General features: G+C 51.5%; 2 protein-coding genes across 3 annotated transcripts; both read right to left on the bottom strand.

The window, feature by feature from the left end:
- Nucleotides 1-433: 433 nt before the first annotated feature.
- On the bottom strand, nucleotides 434-13113 carry TMEM116 (transmembrane protein 116). 2 transcript variants are annotated; one of them, XM_038152223.1, is made up of 11 exons: nucleotides 12772-13112; nucleotides 12256-12302; nucleotides 12065-12128; nucleotides 8334-8465; nucleotides 4764-4868; nucleotides 4290-4339; nucleotides 3626-3709; nucleotides 3401-3539; nucleotides 2142-2286; nucleotides 1979-2052; nucleotides 434-972 (listed from the first exon to the last, which is right to left on the bottom strand). In XM_038152223.1, the coding sequence occupies exons 1-11, from the start codon at nucleotides 12817-12819 to the stop codon at nucleotides 772-774; spliced, it is 1089 nt and encodes a 362-aa protein (XP_038008151.1). In that variant the 5' UTR covers nucleotides 12820-13112; the 3' UTR covers nucleotides 434-771. The 2 variants fall into 2 exon arrangements, with proteins under 2 accessions (XP_038008151.1, XP_038008150.1); XM_038152222.1 differs by lacking the exon at nucleotides 1979-2052 and having other exon boundaries at nucleotides 12772-13113.
- Nucleotides 13114-14129: 1016 nt separating this feature from the next.
- On the bottom strand, nucleotides 14130-18772 carry ERP29 (endoplasmic reticulum protein 29). The gene is made up of 3 exons (XM_038152858.1): nucleotides 18587-18772; nucleotides 17132-17270; nucleotides 14130-15897 (listed from the first exon to the last, which is right to left on the bottom strand). The coding sequence occupies exons 1-3, from the start codon at nucleotides 18704-18706 to the stop codon at nucleotides 15395-15397; spliced, it is 762 nt and encodes a 253-aa protein (XP_038008786.1). The 5' UTR covers nucleotides 18707-18772; the 3' UTR covers nucleotides 14130-15394.
- Between the last annotated feature and the right edge of the window lie 628 nt (nucleotides 18773-19400).

Raw genomic sequence — 19400 nt, 5'->3', positions numbered from 1 at the left:
ATTACACAAAGCTGGAGTATTTCCTCTTCTTGTCTAACCCTGCTATGAGAAAAATTTGGGCTGGACCCAAAAAGTGAAGCTGTTGGAAAATAAAGAGTGTAAAGGTAAAGAGTTGTTTTCAACACAGCTTAAGACCTGGTTTATTTCCTATAGAATGGTGGGGCCTCAGGAAATAATTCATGTGAACATCTGGAAATGCAAAGAGAGATTCAGACAAAGTCCTGCTCACCTGGTTCATGAGAGATGCTCCACAGGGTCGAAGCAGCTGATTTTTGGGAGAATTGTGGCTGGGCAGGAGCTGGCAGGAAGAAGGAAAGGGAAATGTGCAGAAATTCCAGGCAGCTTTTGTCCTTTGCAATTCTTCACTCCCTGCAACTGGTTCTTAGGGTGGTGCAAATTCTCATGGAATTTAGAGTGAATTAAAAGGCAGAGATTGAAAAATACTCATTTTGCTTTTTGCTAATTTGTAAAGGCAATGACTTGGAGAAATAAAACAAGACATCCTCCGCTCAACCTCCATGGAGCTGGACCAGGTCTCTGAGCCTTTACATGGGGTATGCTGCATTTCTAGGGATATTTCCAGGAGGAGAAAGTCTGGACTAAAGATTTACCACGCTGAAAGAATCCATCAAATAAATAACTATGTCCACTGAGCGCCTGGCTCTGCCCGCCGCGCTGGGGCTCGGCCCGAGGGACAGTTCCATCCCGGCTCTGGAGAACCGGGAGTTGGAAGGAGAAGTTGGAAGGAGGAGTTGGAAGGGCTCTGCGGCATCAGAGCAGGGTGGAGGAGGAGCCCTCGGTGTCGGGCGGGCCGGCGGGGGCCGTGCTGGAGTAGAATTTCTTCTGGGAGCGCAGGAGCGGCGTCTGCGTGTCCACGTCCCGGCGGGAGCCGCGCTTCAGGGACAGGAACACGTGCTGGGTCCAGCCGTACACCAGGCAGTTCAGGAGCCCCTGGGAAGCTGCGGTGAGAGTCTGGGAGAGAGCACAGGGGAATGAGGGATTCCAGCACTGCTCCGTGCTCCCTGGAAAACCTCCCCCTCCCAGCAGGGTTGTATCTTCCCTGTGATAGAGAAATTAATGAATGTATAATTAAATATAAATGCTATACAAATAGAGAATATATTTTATGTATGTTTATATATTAAATAAATATAATAACTATATAATTTAATAAAACGGCTAACTTCTGCATCAGGCACAAGAAGGAGCTGGACGAGTGTTATTAAGGAATCACAGCTGGAGACTCAGGGACATATGGAAAACAAAACCAGTTTCTGGGGATCCTTTCTAGCCCTGTTTGCCACAATTTCCATGACCACAGAATCAGTGAGGTTTGAGGTCACTGATGCAGTGGTTTTCAGGGCAGTCAGGACTTAGTGAAGGGGAGATCTTGACTCCATTTCAGAAAGCTGGTTTATTATATTATGATATATATTACATTAAAAAAGACCACACTATAACTATTCTACAAAGAACAGAGAGAAAGATTCATCAGAAGGCCAGACAGGAATAGAAAGGAATGAATAACAAAGTTTTGTGACTCCTAGAGAGTCTGAGAGCTGCTGCCTCCTGGATTGGCCACCAAGTAGAAACATCCCACAGTGACCAATCGAGGAAGCACCTGCTGCATCCCACAGCAGCAGATCACAAATTGGTTACACTTGAAGCTGAGGCCCTTCAGCTTCTCAGGAGAAGAAAATCCAAGCAAAGGGATTTTCATAAAATATCAAAACTACAGGTCACCAAGTCCCAACATCCACCCAGCAGCCTGCTCACCACTAAACTGTTGGGATTTTGGGTACTGAGACCTTTTCATGCCCGTGAAAAGCATGAACCACCAAACCAAGATCTTTGTCAAACAAAAGCACAAATCAGACAGGCTCACACAGCAGAGCTCCTTGCCCAGCTGCATCCAGCAGGGATGCAGGGCAGGGGACTCAAGGTGAGAAGGCAGGAGGCTGCAGGGGCAGACATTTACCTGCAGGATCAGCAGAGCCATGTAGATTTTGCTGGTTGTTGAAGCAGTCAATTTCAGCATTCCAAGGAGGACAGCTGTGGAAGGGGGTGGATGAGAGGGTGAAGTTAACCCCACCTCTCTGGGGTTCCACAGGGGGATGATAAGGGAGGAACTCTCTGCTCACCTGGGGCCCAGCAGCAGAAGAAGGCAACGGGGTAAAAAACCACCCGTTGTTCCACCATCTTAATCATGGCCCACTGCTGATCCCCCAGGAACCCTGTGGAGTTCACGAACCTCTTGTACAGCCCTCGGGCCTGACTCAGGATAACCTGGAAAAGAGCAGGCAAATGTTATTGTACAGGCTGTGATCTGCTGGGTTCATCAGGGATGGATCCCACTCTATCCGACCTTTTCCCACAGCACTGAAATCCTGTGGGAGGTGTTGCTGAAGACTCTGAATTCATTTTAGAATCATTAAATTGCTTAGGCTAGAAAAGATCTCTAAGACCATGGAGTCCAGGCATTAATCACCTCTTGCTGACCCATGCAGGAGGTGATCTCTTCTGCCAAGCTCCAAGCCTTTGAAATCCTGCTAAATATTTTTGGGATGGGTTGACAGAACACAGGACTCCAGATGGATTTATCTGGTGGCACAGTGATATTTTCCCTTCCCTACCACCCCTTCCAAAAGGGAGGCAGCACCACACAATTATTCCCCTGCCCTATTTACCAAGAGCATGGAGTGAGCAGACTGGGGGGAAAGGATTGAAAACAGAGCAGAGTTAGATGGGATATTGGGAGGAAATCCTTCCCAGGGAAGCTGTGGCTGTGCCATCCCTGGAAGTGTCCAAGGCCAGGTTGGACAGGGCTTGGAGCAGCCCGGGACAGTGTTGTATTTGCAGGGTGCTCTGAGGAAGGAAGGAATGATGAATTTGACTCTATGTTTTTAGACGGTTAATTTATTATTTTAAGATACTGTATTATATTAAAGAATACTAAACTATACTAAAGAATACAGAAAGGATACTTATAGAATGCTAAAAAGATAATAATGAAAACTTGTGACTCTTTCTAGTCTCGACACAGCTTGGCACTGATTGGCCAATGAGTGAAAATAACTCACTAGAATCCAATGAAACAATCACTTGTGTGCAAACAATCTCCAAACACATTCCACATGAGCCAAACGGAGGAGAATTAAATGAGAATAATAATTGTTTTCCTTTTTTTCCTGAGGTTTCTCAGCTTCTCAGGAGAAAAATCTTAGGCAAAAAGATTTGTTCAGAGAATGTGAATGCTGCAGGACAGTGGAAAGTGTCCCAGCCCATGGCAGAGAGCGGCACTGGATGAGCTCAAAGATGCCTTCCCACCCAAACCATTCCTTGATTCCATGATTGCCCAGCCCCTGGAGCCATCCAAGGCCTCCACAAGGACCAGCCTTACCAGGATGGCCACGAAGCTGATGAGGAAGGAGACGAGGAAGACGCCGACGCCGTAGAAATGCATCGCGCGGCACACGGAGCCGCTCAGGCCCTGCGGCTCGCTGGGGGGCTCGGCCATCTCCGTGTGCATCAGGAGACACCTGGGGACGCAGGGGACAGCCTGAGCTGCTGCCCACCCCCAGCACAGCAGCCCTGGGGCTGTGCCACAGCAAGGGAGGAAGCTCACCCGTGCTTCTGGCTGAAGTTCTGGTAGCAATTACTGCTGTTGCCCAGGCAAAACACGGGCACCATGAGGAGGAAAGGGATCAGGCTGCGAGGAGAAAGGACAGCACAGTCATGGGTTATTGCACCGCTCCACTTGGGCACTGCTTGGTTTTTCTCCCATCACTACAGAGGACTTTAAAGTTGTTTTTATTGGCACTGCTCTGGAAAAGTATTTTATCAGATTTACCAGCGTCATTTGTGAGGGCTAATCATTGGTAAAGGGAAACCTTCTGGAAAACCATATCCAGTTAATAAAGTTATCATTAACTTGGTTGAAAAAACTCTCTTACTCTGCATTCATGAGGTCACTCTGCTGTTAATGGTGAGCTTTACAGCTTTTTTTTGTAAAACTTGTTTTAAAACAAGTAGGAAGCAGGGATCAGCATGCTGCAGTTTGCCAAATCCACACTCTCTCACTAGGGAGAATTAACTCTCACCAAATCCACACCCTGTGCCATGGAGAATTAACTCTCACCAAATCCACACTCTGTGCCATGGAGAATTAACTGTTACCAAATCCACACTCTGTGCCATGGAGAATTAACTGTTACCAAATCCACACCCTGTGCCAGGGAGAATTAACTGTTACCAAATCCACAGCCTGTGCCAGGGAGATGAAATCTTACCTTGACAAGATCGTTGCTATTCGGCCAACACAACTTGCATAATCTACAACCTGCAAAATCCAAAAATCTTAATTAAATTATTTCTGCACAGCCCCTGGTTCACAGGAAGTTCCCCCCTTCCACGGGGCATTTCAGCAGCTGAGGGGGATCTGCTCAGCCTGCAGCTCCTGAACTTCCAGATGGAATGTCTGGGATACAAAGTTTGCTGTGTACAGCAAATGTCTGGGGAAGCTGTGTAGGGCTGATGGGTTTGTTGGGAAGAGCTGCATAAGGAATATCTGGGGTATTCCCCAGCCTGGTCATGGCAGTGGTGGTGCCTCCCTGTCCTCCCCGTTTGGATGTGAGGGAGGAACTAACTGCAAGGAGAGATTTTGGTCACGGGGTGTGTGAAGTATTTGCTCAGCCTGCAATGCAGGGAGGTTTTTCCCGAGTGTTGTGTCCTTGTCCCTGGGTTCCCACATCAGTCCCACTCACCTGGGGGGGCACCCTGAAGAGGTTCTGGTTGTATTTCACCTTGAGGTCCATGTACAGGTGCCAGGTGTAGTTGACAGTGTAGAGAAAAGAGGCCACGTAGAATATCTGAGAAATAAACCCAACATTTCAGTCCTGGAATAATAATCCCTGGAGCATGTTTAGCTCCTCCTAAATCCCATGGAACAGAGGCAGGATGATGAACACCTGCCAAAGGTGAGGGTCTGAGCACAGGGGCTGTGCTCACATCCAGCTGGGAAGAGCCAGGTTGGAGATTCCCACCTTAAACCACACAAAAGCAGCTTCACTTTGGCCTCAGGCAGGAGAAGTAATGACAGCAGGACTGTCTTAGAAATAAAAATCTTTGTGATCTGGCTCATTTTTTTGGCTCAGAGCCTGGCAATGAGGGTTTCAGAGGCACTTGGACCTCCTCAATGCTATGTCCATTAGGAAACACAGCACAGATGTGACATTTAGATTTGCTTCTTGCATCACAAGCTCACTACACAGAGAATTCACGGAAACAGAAAACAATTGGATATTTCAAGAGGAATGTGAGGGCAGATATTCTCTGCCCTCAGCCCGAGTTAACATCCCAAAACCCCTTTTCTTCCTCCATGGGAAGAAAAAGGAGAAAAGACAGAGCACACTGAGAGTTTCATAGCCTTTATTCCAGCTTGAGATGAATCTAATTACCTAAAACTTCCTATAAACCTCCCCAAATCTTGATCAAATTTGTTTCCAAATCCACACTTACTCCAGGTTGCCTAATCAGACCACGTACATGCATGTGCTGCGTTTGTCACAGGAAACACAAACTACAGTGGCAAAGAGGAAGGGCTGGACAAGGGATTTTTTTTTTCCCTGTGGCTTTGCTGTCCTTTGCCAAAAAGATAAGGAGCACAGGTTTGCCACCCTGGTGTCATCCACGGCTGGGAAAGTGGTCACTAAACAAACTTGGCCTCCTTCACTGAGGTTGTGAATGCTCTTGGCTGGCTCAAGAGGCTGAGTCCAAGGGCTGCCACAGGAACATTGCAGTGACTTTCCAGCTCATTAAATGAGTTTTAATGAGGGGCTGTTACCCTTTTCTAACTACTTCCAGAGAAGGCCAAAACAGTCCACAAGGATCGTTCTCTTGCTCTTCAGGACGCCTGGGAGAGGCTTATGAATGTCAGTGCTGCCTTCTGGAACAGAGACCCAAATGCCACTTGTGAAGGTGCCAGCAGGAAGGGAAGGGAATTCTGCCCTCCTGAGCCCCGGCTTTGGGGCTGTGGACAGTCCTGCAGCACTGTCCATGAGGAGATAAAGCAGAGACACAAGAATCCCTCATTATCCCACTTGTGTGGCTCCCATTGTGCTGCCCAGCATGAGCAGAGCCTGCCAGGACATTATTAGGCCACTGGAACTGAACTGGAAGAACGTGGGGGAGTTGTGCAATTAAAACCACAATATCTATTCTGGACTTTATTATTGCAATGCAGGAGGAGGAGAGAATAAGGGACAGCAAAGGGAGCAGTGTTTACATTCATATCAATCAAAGCTCTGGGGCTGAAAGAGGGAAAATCCAAGAAACAAAGCAATCCCCTCCTTCATGACACAGTTTGGACACTGGGCAGCTCCACCCACTGCAACATCAGCCTGTGATGACAAACAATGGCAAACAGCCTGAATAAAGCAGAATATTGCCCCGCTCCTAAGGCAGTGCCTTGAGACATCACAAGGACTCTGGTGTGAGCCTCTCCAAGGGCTGCAAACTCCACTGGCTGGGCTGTCCCTGCCCGTCCTCACCTCGGCTCATCTGACACCTTCTGGTGTGCAGAGAGGCGCAGGTGTTTGTGAGACACCCAGAAGCACAGTGAGACATTTATTTACTCATTCCATCAGCTACCAGATCCCTCCTGCTCTGCAGAATCTGCTGGTTCAACCTGTTACTGGCTCCTTACGCACAAGGTGTTCCCACCTCTCAAGGGCACTGCAGGGTGTTGGGTGAGGAGGTCCTGCACTGTCACGTGCCCTGGGGGAAAGGTTGCTATGGCAAGGGCTCAGTTTGTTTTAATTTCTTCCAGAGCAAACAGCAGCGACAGCTCTTGCCAGGCACGATCCGGATCTGCCACCCAGGCAGTCCCTGTGCTGCGGGGACTGGTGGTGGCACACAGGAGAGGAGCCAGGGGACACTGGCTGAGGTCAGGGTGTGACTCTGCACACCCCATCACAAGCCCTGTCCTGGCCCAAGGCCGGCTCTGCCCACCCAGCACGAACACAAAGCCCCCACCTTGTCCCATCCTGTGCTGGTGTTCCTGAGAAGCACAGCCACAGGCTGGAAAAATGGGCAGAGAAGAGCCAGAAGTGCAAGGGAGCTGAGGAATTATGGGCATATTTTCCTTAGCCAACTTATTTCTCCTCTAGCAGTGCAAATGGCCTCCAGGCCATAAAAACATCACACCAGCTGAAAGAACTGTCCCCCAGGCAAGGGAAACAGCTCAGGAACAGCCTCAGTCCTGCTTGCTCCTTCCACCTTCCAGCTCTGAAAGCCTCTCCCAAGCTCTCCTCATTTTCCCATTTACCATCACCTTAAAAACATCTTTGATGTTCTGCATCATTCCCACGTGGCCGAGTCACCCAAACCTCAGTTTCTCTCAACATGAACATACTGTGGAGCCAGTAGAGCTGGAGAGACCAGATATGAGCCTGGAGTGGAAACCCTCAGCAACACATCTGTACCCCCAAAAACAGCTGCTGAAACAACCCTGGGCTGCAGGAGCCCATCCCCAGACACACAGCAGCAGGAACAATTCCACCCTGCACCTGCAGCTACTTCACTGCCCTCTCTGAGGCACACGGAGATCCTTTCCAGCTTTGGAGGCTGCTGTTCCATGAGGACATTCAGTTCCCAGCTGTGGGTGCCACCACACTCTCAGGGAGCTGCCCGAGCCCACACATCAAAGCTTCCAAAAGCCCCTTGCTCTTCCCAGCCATATCCTTTAAAAGGAAAAATTTAATTCCAGAGATCATAATTTAGGAACCTCCATGCTCAGCTAGAGCCTGCAGAGATTTTTGAGAGCTGAGATTTCCAAGGCCTGGGCTTGAAACGGGAACTGGGTGAGGCAGCAGCAAACTGTCAGGAAAACAGTGCTCACCCCCCTACTCCACTGCTCCCCAGCACAGGAATCAGCTGAGTCAGTGGGACACAGGCTGAGCTTGTGCTGGTGGAGGATCCTTGGCAGGAGAAAGAACTGGGATGTCACAGAATGTGTCTGTTCCTGTCCAGGCTGGAGGAAGCACACAGAGAAATAGAAAGGCTGCCATGTGAGAGCAGAGATCCATGGGCATGGATCCAACGGGAGAGAGATCGAGTCCCATCTGCTCATTTCACACGAAATCCCACCTTCTCTTCCTCTCACACACCAGAGGATCCTAAACCCCAGTGCCAATATCTGCCTTTTCCACACAAAGCCAAGAGATCTGCTACAGCCTGTCTAGAAACAGCCCCCACGGCCACGCTCTGATCCCCAGTGAGGTTAATGATGACAAATTACAAGGTTCATTACAGAATGTGGTGCCAAGGCCACTCACCTGTCCCATGGCCTGCAGGTTGTAGCAGATGAGGTCCTGCTGGGAGGTGGGTGAGCTGTAGAGCAGGGCCCCAGCCAGCCAGCACATGCCCAGGAGCAGATCCGAGAGGCTCAGGTAGAAAAGCGGACGCACCTGGAAAAGGGAAAAGGCTCAGCAGGTGTGAGTGGAGTCACAGCCCTCCCACCCCCCAGCTGCAGTTGTACCCCCTTATCAGACATAAAGATATTTAATACAGCCTTCCAAAGGTTTTTTTTTGCAGGTGAGGAAAGTTTTTCAGTAGAAAAACCCCACGGCAAAGTGATTTTGAAAGCCTTAATTGAGGCGAAGTGGGGCATAAGTGGCACTTTGTGGAGGGATGATTTTACCCTCAGGGAAGCACTGTGGCAGCATTTCTGAGACCAGTCAATTCATCTGCAGCAAACCCTGAGAGCTTCAGTAAAAAAAAGTCTCCTCTACTTTAAAAGCCAAGCAAGTTCAAAGAAAAGTTACTAGATTAAAACTTTTCAGCCTTTAGTCCTGAATATCACCCTCGTTTTCACTCCTTTAAAACTCCTACACCAGTTATAGCAGAAAGATTAATTGTGCTCAGACACCAGTACCAGGTTATCTGGTGTTATCTGAACACTGGCACCCCCCAGCTCTTCTGGTGAGACAACTCTCCTTGCAGGGAAATTCCACATGGATCTGTGCTCTCAGGAGCTGTTCCAATGCACATTCCCTACTCCAACCACCCCTTCTGCCACAGGATCCAAGAGCAGCATCAAAACTTACAGAAAATATCCCAAATATCCACCTGTTACAATTTTGCAGAATGGGGCAGGTTGGCAGGGAGAAGAGACATCATCTTTTAAATAAACTCACATAGCAATCAAACTTTTAGTAAATACAAACCCTTCCTCAGGTCTGGAATGAGTTGAAACAAACATTTTTCTATATGTTCCATGTCATTTCAGCTGATTACTAAAGTTGGGTTTATTTTACAAGCTGGATTCATTTCTACTGAGAGCCATTATTGCTGCATCCTGCTGGAAAGGAGTCATGTCTCCTTTAACAGCAGTTTCCAGCCCATTTCCAGTTTGCACACACTGGCCAGGACTGTAAACACTGCAGGAAAACATTTGTGCAAAAATTCTGGCCAACATTTTCTTTGTTAGTGGGAGAGCGGAGACTCTGGAAAAGCAGCCTAATTACCTAAATTCTTAATTAAAGCCTTTGGTACCTCATTTTCAGCATGCAGGAGAGAAAATTGTGGTGTTTTTCTTTCCCTACAGAAAATTATAATGCTAAACACAGTATGGAAATACTTCAGCAGGCTTTGATTTTTTTTTTATTTGATTGATTTGATTGATTTGATTTCTTTTCATGGAGCTGAGTTTTTGGTGAGATTTGCCTCAAGATTGTCCTGGAAGTAAATGTATGGCACCCATCACGTTGTGTTATACTTGTTCCCACGTGCAGTGAGAGAGAGCTTAGGAAGAGTGATAAGAGTTAAGGTAGATCTGAGTGAGCCAGATTTGTCCTTAGGGCATGAAGGAGCACAAGGCACAAAGATCTGGAGTTAATTTTAATTTAATTTCATCTATAAATGACTTTTTTTTAACCAGGCTTTTCCTCACTGGTGCAGAAATGAAGCCTGGGGGCACTGTCCAGTTTGTGATCGAGGCAGGTTAAACCAAACAGATCTAAAATAAGCAAAGAAGGCACTTTTGCAATCAAACAGGTGACCTCTTTCTCCAGCACAAGTGCCCTTGGAGCAAGGCACTGCTGGTGGGTCCAGGAGCTGTTTTGGCAGAGACCTGGATAAAGAAGTAGGTGACACAGGGGCACGTGTGGCTCTGGCTTGAAAAAAGGGGAAAGAAAATAACCACTGGTATTTATAAAATAGAGGAAGGGACTGCAAAGATGTAATGATTTACATCCTGGCAGCTCCAGCTGCAGCACACACGGGGATTTGGCTCTGTGGCCATGGCCCAGGCACATGCTGAGCTGAAGGTTCTTCCTCAAACCTGCTGAGCTGAGGTTTCTTCCTCAAACCTGTTGAGCTGAGGGTTCTTCCTTGCTTGCCATCACCTCTTCTGAATGATTTACCTCAGGCTGAAGGGTTTTATTGACCCCACAGAGACAGAAAGCAAGCTTCAAGAATGCAGTATTTGATTTCTGAGGTCGGGGGCAGGAAGGGAAGTGTTTCTAAGATCCTTCTCCTCCCAGCCTCCAGAGCTGTCTATTTTTAAATGTTTTGCTGTGGGTCCTCATGACTGAGGGAATAAGCTGTTAGTGGCAAGCTTTGATATGGATCTCTTCCAGCCCCTTTGTTTACAAACTTCCACTTCAGACCCGAGACATGAGGACAAGACGATGGGGAAGTTAATGGAGGTTTTGTCACTTTTGAAACCCAGCAGCAGATCTCCCCTGGCAGCAGAAGAGCCTGGAAGGCTGATGCAAACCAGTCCCTCCAGCTGGCATCCAGCCCTCCTATGCGGATTTGCAGAAATAATCTGAGCAGAAACATCTGGAGCCTCTGGAGCAGGAAAGGCCCATCGTTGACCTGGAGCCATGTGTGGCTCATGAGCAGCTCCCAAGCCACAGCCCCATCACATGACTGAGAGCAGAAGGGCTCCTGAGCAGCCCGGCCATGGAAGCCAACAGGATGAGGCTGCTGAGTCACACCAGGACACTGCCAAGCCCTGCTCCACATCATTCCAGAGAGAGGACCCCAGAAGGAATCACATCTGGAGCTTTCCAGGTGCAGATGTGGTAGGAGGAGGCTTTGATGTGTACCTTGAGCAGCACAAGCTCAAGCAGGTTTTCCATCCCAGCTATAAGGTGAAGTCCCAGGCTTTGTTCTTCCCTGGGAATGCATGGAGATCTCCACAGTTTATTCTGGATGTGCTGGGCAGAGCGTTTCCAGGACGTTGGCTGGGAGCAAGGTCCTCCCTGCTGTAAGTGGGACAGCTTTGCCCTGCAAACACGGACTCACTCTCTCCTTCCCACCGTGTCATCCAACAGTGTCAGTTGCCTGCATTCCTTGCTTCTCCAGGGACAGCTCCATGAATTCCCTGAAAGTCCCATTCTCTGGGCTGCAGATGGAATCCACGATGTACAATGAACATGAAGATGAAGGAAGGACAAATACAGCTGCTGCCAGCTCCACTGACTTTCTGTGTTCCACAGGCCAGGCTGAGCCTGCAAACCCTGGACAGCAAATCTCAACTTCACAGGGATCAGCTTGGCTCACTGCCCCCAGGAAGTCCTGGACACACAGAGGGACCCAAGCCTGGCAGGATGGGATGGAGGCTGTGGGGTCAGTTCTACTAGCATACTAGACACTTATAAAAGCATTTCTGCAGGGGCAGCTCCAATTTGCACTTCAGCAACTTTGTGCACAACTGCTCAGCCCCTCCAGGAGTTTGGCCCCACTGAGGAGGGCACACTAAGAAATCCCTGCTCCCAGGAATGACTGGAGGACTTTCCTGGAGTAGCAGAAAGCACAGGACTAAGGAACCTGCTTCTTCCTGCAGAAGCACAGGTTCAAGGTCAGTCCTTTCACCTCCTACCAAGACAAAGAGCCCAATTCTTGGCAAGCCCTTTGCCTCCCAGCTATTAAACAAGGTTTAACCACATAACCCTGAGACCTGCGGCTGCTCCTAGGAGAGGGTCTGTGCTACAGGTGTGATCCACCTGCAGGGAGTGACACCACGGCTTAGGGAGGGAGAAGGAAGCTCAGACCTTACCTCGGGGGACCGCACTGCGTTTTGGAAGACGGCGTAGGCAATAATTGAGCTGGAACCTACAACGCTGAGAAAACAAAGCACAGGTTGGAACAGGAGCGCGTCTGCCTCGCTGGGAGACGCGAGTTCTCTTTTTTTGCTTTTCTGGGTAAAATCATCTTCGCGACAGTAACTCTATGGGCAGCGTGTCATACCTGAGCATGGCCATGGTGAACTGGATCCACTGGAGCGCGGAGTAGACCTGGGGAGAAGGACGGGAGGGAGCTCAGGTGACACGGCCCCAGGCGCGGCAGGAGCGCCCGGGGACCGCGGGGTCCCGGGAGGAGCGGGCAGCACGGACCAGGGACCGGGAGCCCGGGGAGGAAGGACAGGGACCGGGGATCGGGACAGGAGCGGGCAGCGCGGACCTGGGAAGGTGGACTGGCGGGTCCCGGAGAAGAGCGGGCAGCACGGACCGGGGACAGGGACCAGGAACCGCGGAGTCCCGGGGAAGGGCAGCACGGACCGGGACAGCGGGGTCCCGAAGAGGAATAAGCAGCACGGTCCGGGAGAGGATCGTGCAACGCTAGCGGTGCCGCCGGGCACGGAGCGGGGCGCAGGGCTGGGGAAGGACCGTCAGGGGATGGAGGAGAAGAGACGCGCACAGCGAGGTCCCGGGGAGGGGACAGCCGCTGTCCTTAAGGGTCCCGGTGCCGGCGGGGCTCGCTCACCTCCTGCCAGCCCCCATCCAGCCGGTCCGCCTCCGCCGGCAGGGCCATGGGTACCGCCGCCGCCGCCGCACCGCTCCGGGGCTGCGGGCACCGCCCGCGCTCCGCCCCGGGGCCGCACCGCGCCCGGCCCCCGCCGGCGGGGCCGGCTGCGGAGAGCGCCCGGCGGCAGAGAGGGGCTGAGGGGACAGGAGCCCTGGGCAAACAGCGGGATTGGCGTCCCGGGCAGCGGCGTCCCGCGCATCCCTCCGGGGGCAGAACCGGGCTCGCCCCGGTGGGCGGGCTCGCTCCGGCCACCGCCGCCCCGGGCTCCCCTCACGGAGCCGCCCCGAGGCGACCCCGCGGAGCCTCGGCCCCGCCCCTCCGTGACGTCACCAGCGCCCGGGGGCGGGAGAGCGCTTCGAGGGGCGCGCGGCGGCGGCGGCTGTGAGGAGGCGCGCGGGGGCTGCTCCCCTCAGAGAGCCCGGGCACGGCTCCTTCAAAATCCCCGAGGGCTGCTCCCCTCAGAGAGCCCGGGCACGGCTCCTTCAAAATGCCCCGGGCTGCTCCCCTCAGAGAGCCCGGGCATGGCTCCTTCAAAATCCCCGAGGGCTGCTCCCCTCAGAGAGCCCGGGCACGGCTCCTTCAAAATCCCCGAGGGCTGCTCCCCTCAGAGAGCCCGGGCACGGCTCCTTTAAAATCCCCGAGGGCTGCTCCCCTCAGCGAGCCCAGGCACGGCTCCTTTAAAATTCTTCGGGCTGCTCCCCTCAGAGAGCCCGGGCACGGCTCCTTCAAAATCTTTCGGGCTGCTCCCCTCAGAGAGCCCGGGCACGGTTCCTTCAGAATCCCGCAGGCTGCTCCCCTCGAAGAACCCGGGCACGGCCCCTTCAGAATCCCGGGTGCTGCTCCCCTCAGCGAGCCCGGGCACGGTTCCTTCAGAGTCCCGCAGGCTGCTCCCCTCGAAGAACCTGGGCACGGCCCCTTCAGAGTCCCGGGTGCTGCTCCCCTCAGAGAGCCCGGGCACGGTTCCCTCAGAGTCCCGGGCACTGCTCCCTTCACAGATCCAGGGTGCAGTCCCCTCAAGTGCTGATCCTATCAGGGCCCTCTCCCTTCAGAGTCCCGGGGAATAGTTCCCTCGGTGCTTCGAGAACGGCTCCCTCAGGAGACGATTCCCTCAGGGTCTCCGGGGCTGAACCAGGCGGACATATCTCCACACAGCCTCCCAAGGACTGCCCACCCTGCCGGGGTCCTTCCTCTGCCGCTCCTGAGGGGAGAGAGCGCTGGGCCACCCTCGGCTCCCCTCACCTCGCTGCAGCAGTCACAGCCTCCCCTCTGATCACGGAATCGGCTGTAGTTTCTCTATAGTGGGTAAGAAGCAGCTCTGAAGTGGAATTTTTTTTTATTATAGCATTATTAATACATTTTATCTCACAGCGACATCTGCTCCTTGTACCCACCCCAAGATTCAAAAGGCAGCAAAGCTCCCACAGGAATCAGTTTTGTTTAAAGCATACTTTTAAGGTAAAACTCACAGGTGTTTCTCTTTTCAACTCTGACACCCTGACCAGGGCTTCAGCATCTTCCAGAGGCATCCAAATTCCACAGAGTGTGAACTGCACAGTTCTGAGGACTGACATGATCCTTGGGCCAGGCATCTCCTTTTAAATAACACAGATGAGGCTTCTAAGGACACAAATACTTCTGCTTCCTCTTACAAGACCTCATTTTCAAATATTTAGAACTACCAAACACTGATGAGGCTTTAGTTTGAGAGTGTCAATTGTTTCTGGAGGCTAGAAAAACATTTTGTTCATGAAGCTTGGACAGGTAAAACACCTCTTCAGGTGTAATAAAAACTCATCCAAATTTACCTCTGAAAACCCTATTTTTTGCACAAACTGGTGAGACTGAGTGTAATAGCACCTCAAGGAGACTCTGCCCTTGCTCAGAACTCACTTCACTCGCTGTGTCAAGGTATCACACAGGATTTCAGGAGAATATTTGATGAAATGGCTGCTCTGGACAGAAAATGAGGGGCAAGCTTTGAACTGTCTTCACTGCCAGCATTTGGCTGATACCCAAAGCAAACAGGGACAGAAGCCATGGAAGGAGAAGGCAGAAAAAGGAAGCTCTGAGTCTCTTAGTCAACAACAGGTAAGAACAAGACTTAGAGCCAAAGTGGGACAAAACAAGGCGTGCGAGGGGTAGAGTAACAAGCATAAAACCCAAGGATATTACGGACAGGGAAAAGTGGGGAAGTAGAGGGCACCCCAATCTGTACCTTTTCGAGCACGTAAGATGGAATGAGAGACTGAATTTTGTTATTTGTTAGCCAGGGAACAGCTGTAAAAACCACCAGGAATGAGCTTCTGGCCGATCTAGAGCTTTTTTTTTTTGTTGTTGTCTGCTTTAACACTGTCATTGGATAGCATTACACAATACTTGCCGTGTCTTGCTCTTAGGTGATTTTCCCAACATTTACAATACTGTGTGTTTAAGGAATGTCTTCCTCTTGATCTTCTAAACTGAGAATCCCAGAAGGAGATCTGCTGCCCTCTTGAAGTCAGCGGGAAGTTTGCTTGCATTAAGGAGAACTGGTTAGGACTCTTGACAATGTTTCACAGCTTGTAGAGAGTTCTCCAACACATCAGAGCTCATCTTTCTCACTATTCTTCTTCCGGAAAGAAGCGAGGATGTTGAGGCTTTTCTGGAGCTCCTCCTTCTTTCCATCACTCATCTTGTTCTTCTCGATCAGCTTCGTGATTCGGACGACTTCGTTAGCAGCAAACTCCTCTCCCTGCTCCAGGATCTTGCTCATAATTTTCAAGTATTGCTCTGCTGACTTCTTCTCGGTTTCTTTTGCTTTCCCTAAATTCTCCTGCCCCTTTTTCAAGAGGGCCTGGCGATCAGATTTCTCTGTGGTGCTCATGAATTTGCTGGCCAGCACATCATACTCCTTCAGGCAGCCTGGCATCCCCAGGTAGATGCCATTACTCTTCAGCCAGCGCTGAATAGCCCCAGCCTTGATCTCACCACTATAAAGTAAAGGATTTTTAAAGTCACCATCCTGGAACAAGTAAAAAACAGGGAACTTCTCCTTGTCCAGCTTGTACTTCTCTCCCAGCTCAGTGTTCAGTTTATCACCGTAATCTGTCAAGTGACAACAAAACACAGAAAAGCACAGTTAATCAAACATTAAATTAGGATTCCCTCCCACACAAATATTTGTAGGCAGAGCTTCAACACGTCCTAATAACCTGCCTGCCAGGAAATCACAGAGTCATGGCAATATCCTGAGCTGGAAGGGACCCACAAGGATCACCGAGTCCAACTTCCAGCCCCGCTCAGGACACCCCAAAATCCCACCCTGTGCCTCAGAGCACTCCCTGAGCTCTGGCAGCCTTGGCACCCCGACCATTCTCTGGAGAGCCTGTTCCAAGGAAATGCCACACACTGAAATAAAAACACCTCATAAAATCATTTGTGCAAGGCAAACATTCAGTGGCTTTTCCAAAGAAAACGACTTTAATGGTGTTTTGCTGTGACTGTGAGAGTGTAAGACACTGGCAGGACCTTTTGTATAAACCCTGTCCTCCTTATGGGAAATCAATACCCTTTCTCCTCTTATTTTCCTCTATCCATTGATTTTATCTGATTTTACAGTGAAATAAGTGTTTTTCCTGTCTGTGTGCAGAGAATGATTTGGTTCTGACAGCATGCCAAGCTACAAGATGTTTACTCATCTGACAAAAATGATATTTATTCTTGAGGACAGAAAACAAAACCATTTCTAATATGCCACTTAGAGAATTCCACATATGTTTAGAAATACCAGAGTGGGTAAAACTTCACAGTTTGATAATTAAGCCTAAATTCTTAATTCAACCTACAAAGCCAGAGCACATCAGGCAACAGTGATCTAATCTTCACTCTTTTTCTCTTAAATCCAGTCACAGTCACATCGAGTTAGAGCAGCCACAGGGCAACAAGCCCTTGCTGTGCTGCCCCAGGGTTTGCTGCATGGAATTAATCACATTAAATATTCAATTCTGACCAGGATTGTGGCTAAAGCACGATTCTTGTGAGGTCTGTTCCCTGCATGTGGGACAAAAAGGTTTCTCTCAGGAAAGAAGGGGAAAAAAAAAAAGGCAAGAATTGCTGAGGATGAGGAGGCAGCAGCAGTTCAGCAGCGTGGGCTGACTCCTCATTACCCAGCCCAGATGGATAAGCAGCTCTCCCACGCACAGCCAGGCTCAGCCAGGGCAGGAGCTCCCCTCTCACATCCATCCCTCCCCCAGAATTGCCTCAGAACCTGCAGAAATCACACTGAAATGAATCCCCTCCTCACCTGCCCACGCTGTTTCATCTACTCAGAGTTCCTCACCTGATACTCCCACTTCAGCCACCAGCAGATCCTCACTGGAGCCTGAGCTCTCTGCCAGCTTTTTGAACTCATCTTGTTTCTCACCATAGGGGTATTGCGTGTCAAACTTCACAAGGACAAACTTATGCTTTGGAATAACCTAAAACAAGAAGAAAAAGGGGAAAAGACAAGACAGAACTTGATCATTTCAGGTCTGAGCAATCTACAAGTCACCAAAAGTTGTTTTTGCTTGTCCTTTTTTTTCCTGTGCAATGGGGAGATGCAGAGGAGAATGGAAATTTTATATAATTATGGCCCTTCAGAAATGACTCACTGTCGTGTGGAGGAAAGACTGAGCTTTGGGTGTCTGTGTTCCTGCACCAGATGATAAAGATAGTACGCGGTAGGTTTGGGGGATCTGATAATGCCTTTAATTACAAGATTTGCTCATTGTAAATCTGACAGGCATCTTGGAAGAAGATCAGCTAAAACGTTTTCCAGTGGGACGTGAAGAGCAGAGAGGTCAAAGGTACTGTCCCTCTGAAGTGTCCCAGCATGAGAGCTGCACTCTTGGCGAGGAGGCGGCACAGGGAGGCAGTGCAGATGCTGGAGGTGTTGTACCGGTACATGACACGGAGAATTCACATTTAATTCATTCCTCTTCACTTCAACCTTGCTCTGCTCAGATGATGCCTTTTCCAATTAGTTTGGCAATGGACTCTGTCACCCCTTGAGGGATTTTCCCCTCCCTGCAGTAGAAGACCTTGCAAAATCTTTTTGTTCTCGCGAACAGGTTGGGGTTGCACCACAGCTCCCCACCTACACAGCGCTCTGCCAGCCCTGCTCAGGCTCTGACAACATCTGTATGCACAGGTGGCTGCAGGCTCCGTCCTGGCCTGCCGAGCGGGCAGTGTCCCGGCGGGGAGAGCACAAAGCCCGGGGAAGATTCCTTCCTTCCAAAGTGATTTAGTGAAGGGAAACAAAAAAAGGTGAAAAAAAAAAAAAAAGCCTGTTGCTGTTTGATGAACGAGTGAAACCCAAGCAGCGCGCGCCCACGGCCCTGGCTCTATCCCCGCACGGTCCTGCCCCCCCTCTGCGGCACGGACGGCACGGCCCCGGCCGAGCAGCCGCGGCTGCGGCCGCACCTCCCCGGGCCGGTACCGCCGGTACCGCCGGGCCGGACCGCGCGGCTCGGCTCCACTTGGACCGCGCTGATTGGCTGCCGGCCGCGGCCGCCGCGCTCCCATTGGCTGAGTGCTGCGGCCGCCGCGCTCCCATTGGCTGCGGCGCGGCCGCTCCGCCAGCACCGAGCGCACCCCGCGCCGGCGGCGGCGGCAGCGACCCCGTGCCCGCGGCCCCGCCGCGCCCCCCGCGCTCCTCCCGGGCCCCGGGGCTGCCGCCGGTCGCGGGGCACACGGCCCGGTACGGCCCCGCGCCCGCCCCCCGAGCGCTCCGGCAGGCCCGCCAGCGCCGTACCTTGTAGAAGGTGATGGTGTCGAGCGGCACGGAGCCCTTGGTGTGCAGCGTGCTGCCGCCGGGCAGCACCAGGCCGAGCAGGCAGAGCAGCAGCGAGCCGGCGGCAGCCGCCGCAGCCATGGCGGAGCGCGGAGGGAGCGGAGCTGCGGAGCCACGTGACGGCGCGACGGCCGCCGCCGGGGGCTCGCCTCGCCCCGCCCCGCTGCCCGGGGCCACCGCGGGAGCGGCAGCGCTCGGGGGCGGGCGGGGGCTCTCACGCCGTGCGGGCACCGGGCAGCGCGCACGGGAGCTCCGCGCCCCCCGGACCAGCACCGCTGCTGGTGCCGCTGAAATAAGGACAAGAGAGCGGCTGAAGGCACGGAAAGGGCAGGAGGGAGGATCGGGCTGTGCGGGGCAGCAGGGAGAGAGCCCTGCGGTGTGCCTTTGGATCCAGGTGGGCGCTGCCACAGCCCTCTCCAGCAGAGGTTTTTGTGCTGCCAGGGGAGATTTCATGTACTGCCAGCCCGCACTTGCACACAACGTGTCCTTATCATAGAAAGACCGTATGAAAAGCAAGCAAGCACTGCAGAAATACAGACTGACAGCTCATCACGTAAAAGCACCGAGCCATCCCCATTCCCTCCCCCAGCAGACATCATTCTGCACCTAATCCCCAGCTGGAAAACAATGAGCATTTCCCCTCTTTTTCCATCCTTCCTCTTTGCAGGATCTGCTTGTCCCGCACCAGCATAATCTGGCTTCACAACGGAGCTTACAAAGACAGTGCAGACAAGCACTTTGATCACATCCAGACCATCCAGGCAGAAAAATGAGG

This window comes from Motacilla alba, chromosome 15, assembly GCF_015832195.1.
Source record: "Motacilla alba alba isolate MOTALB_02 chromosome 15, Motacilla_alba_V1.0_pri, whole genome shotgun sequence".
In the NCBI taxonomy this organism is placed as follows: Eukaryota; Metazoa; Chordata; class Aves; order Passeriformes; family Motacillidae; genus Motacilla; species Motacilla alba.
The sequence above is the reverse complement of the archived record's forward strand: the minus strand, read 5'-3'. Positions and strand labels throughout refer to the sequence as shown.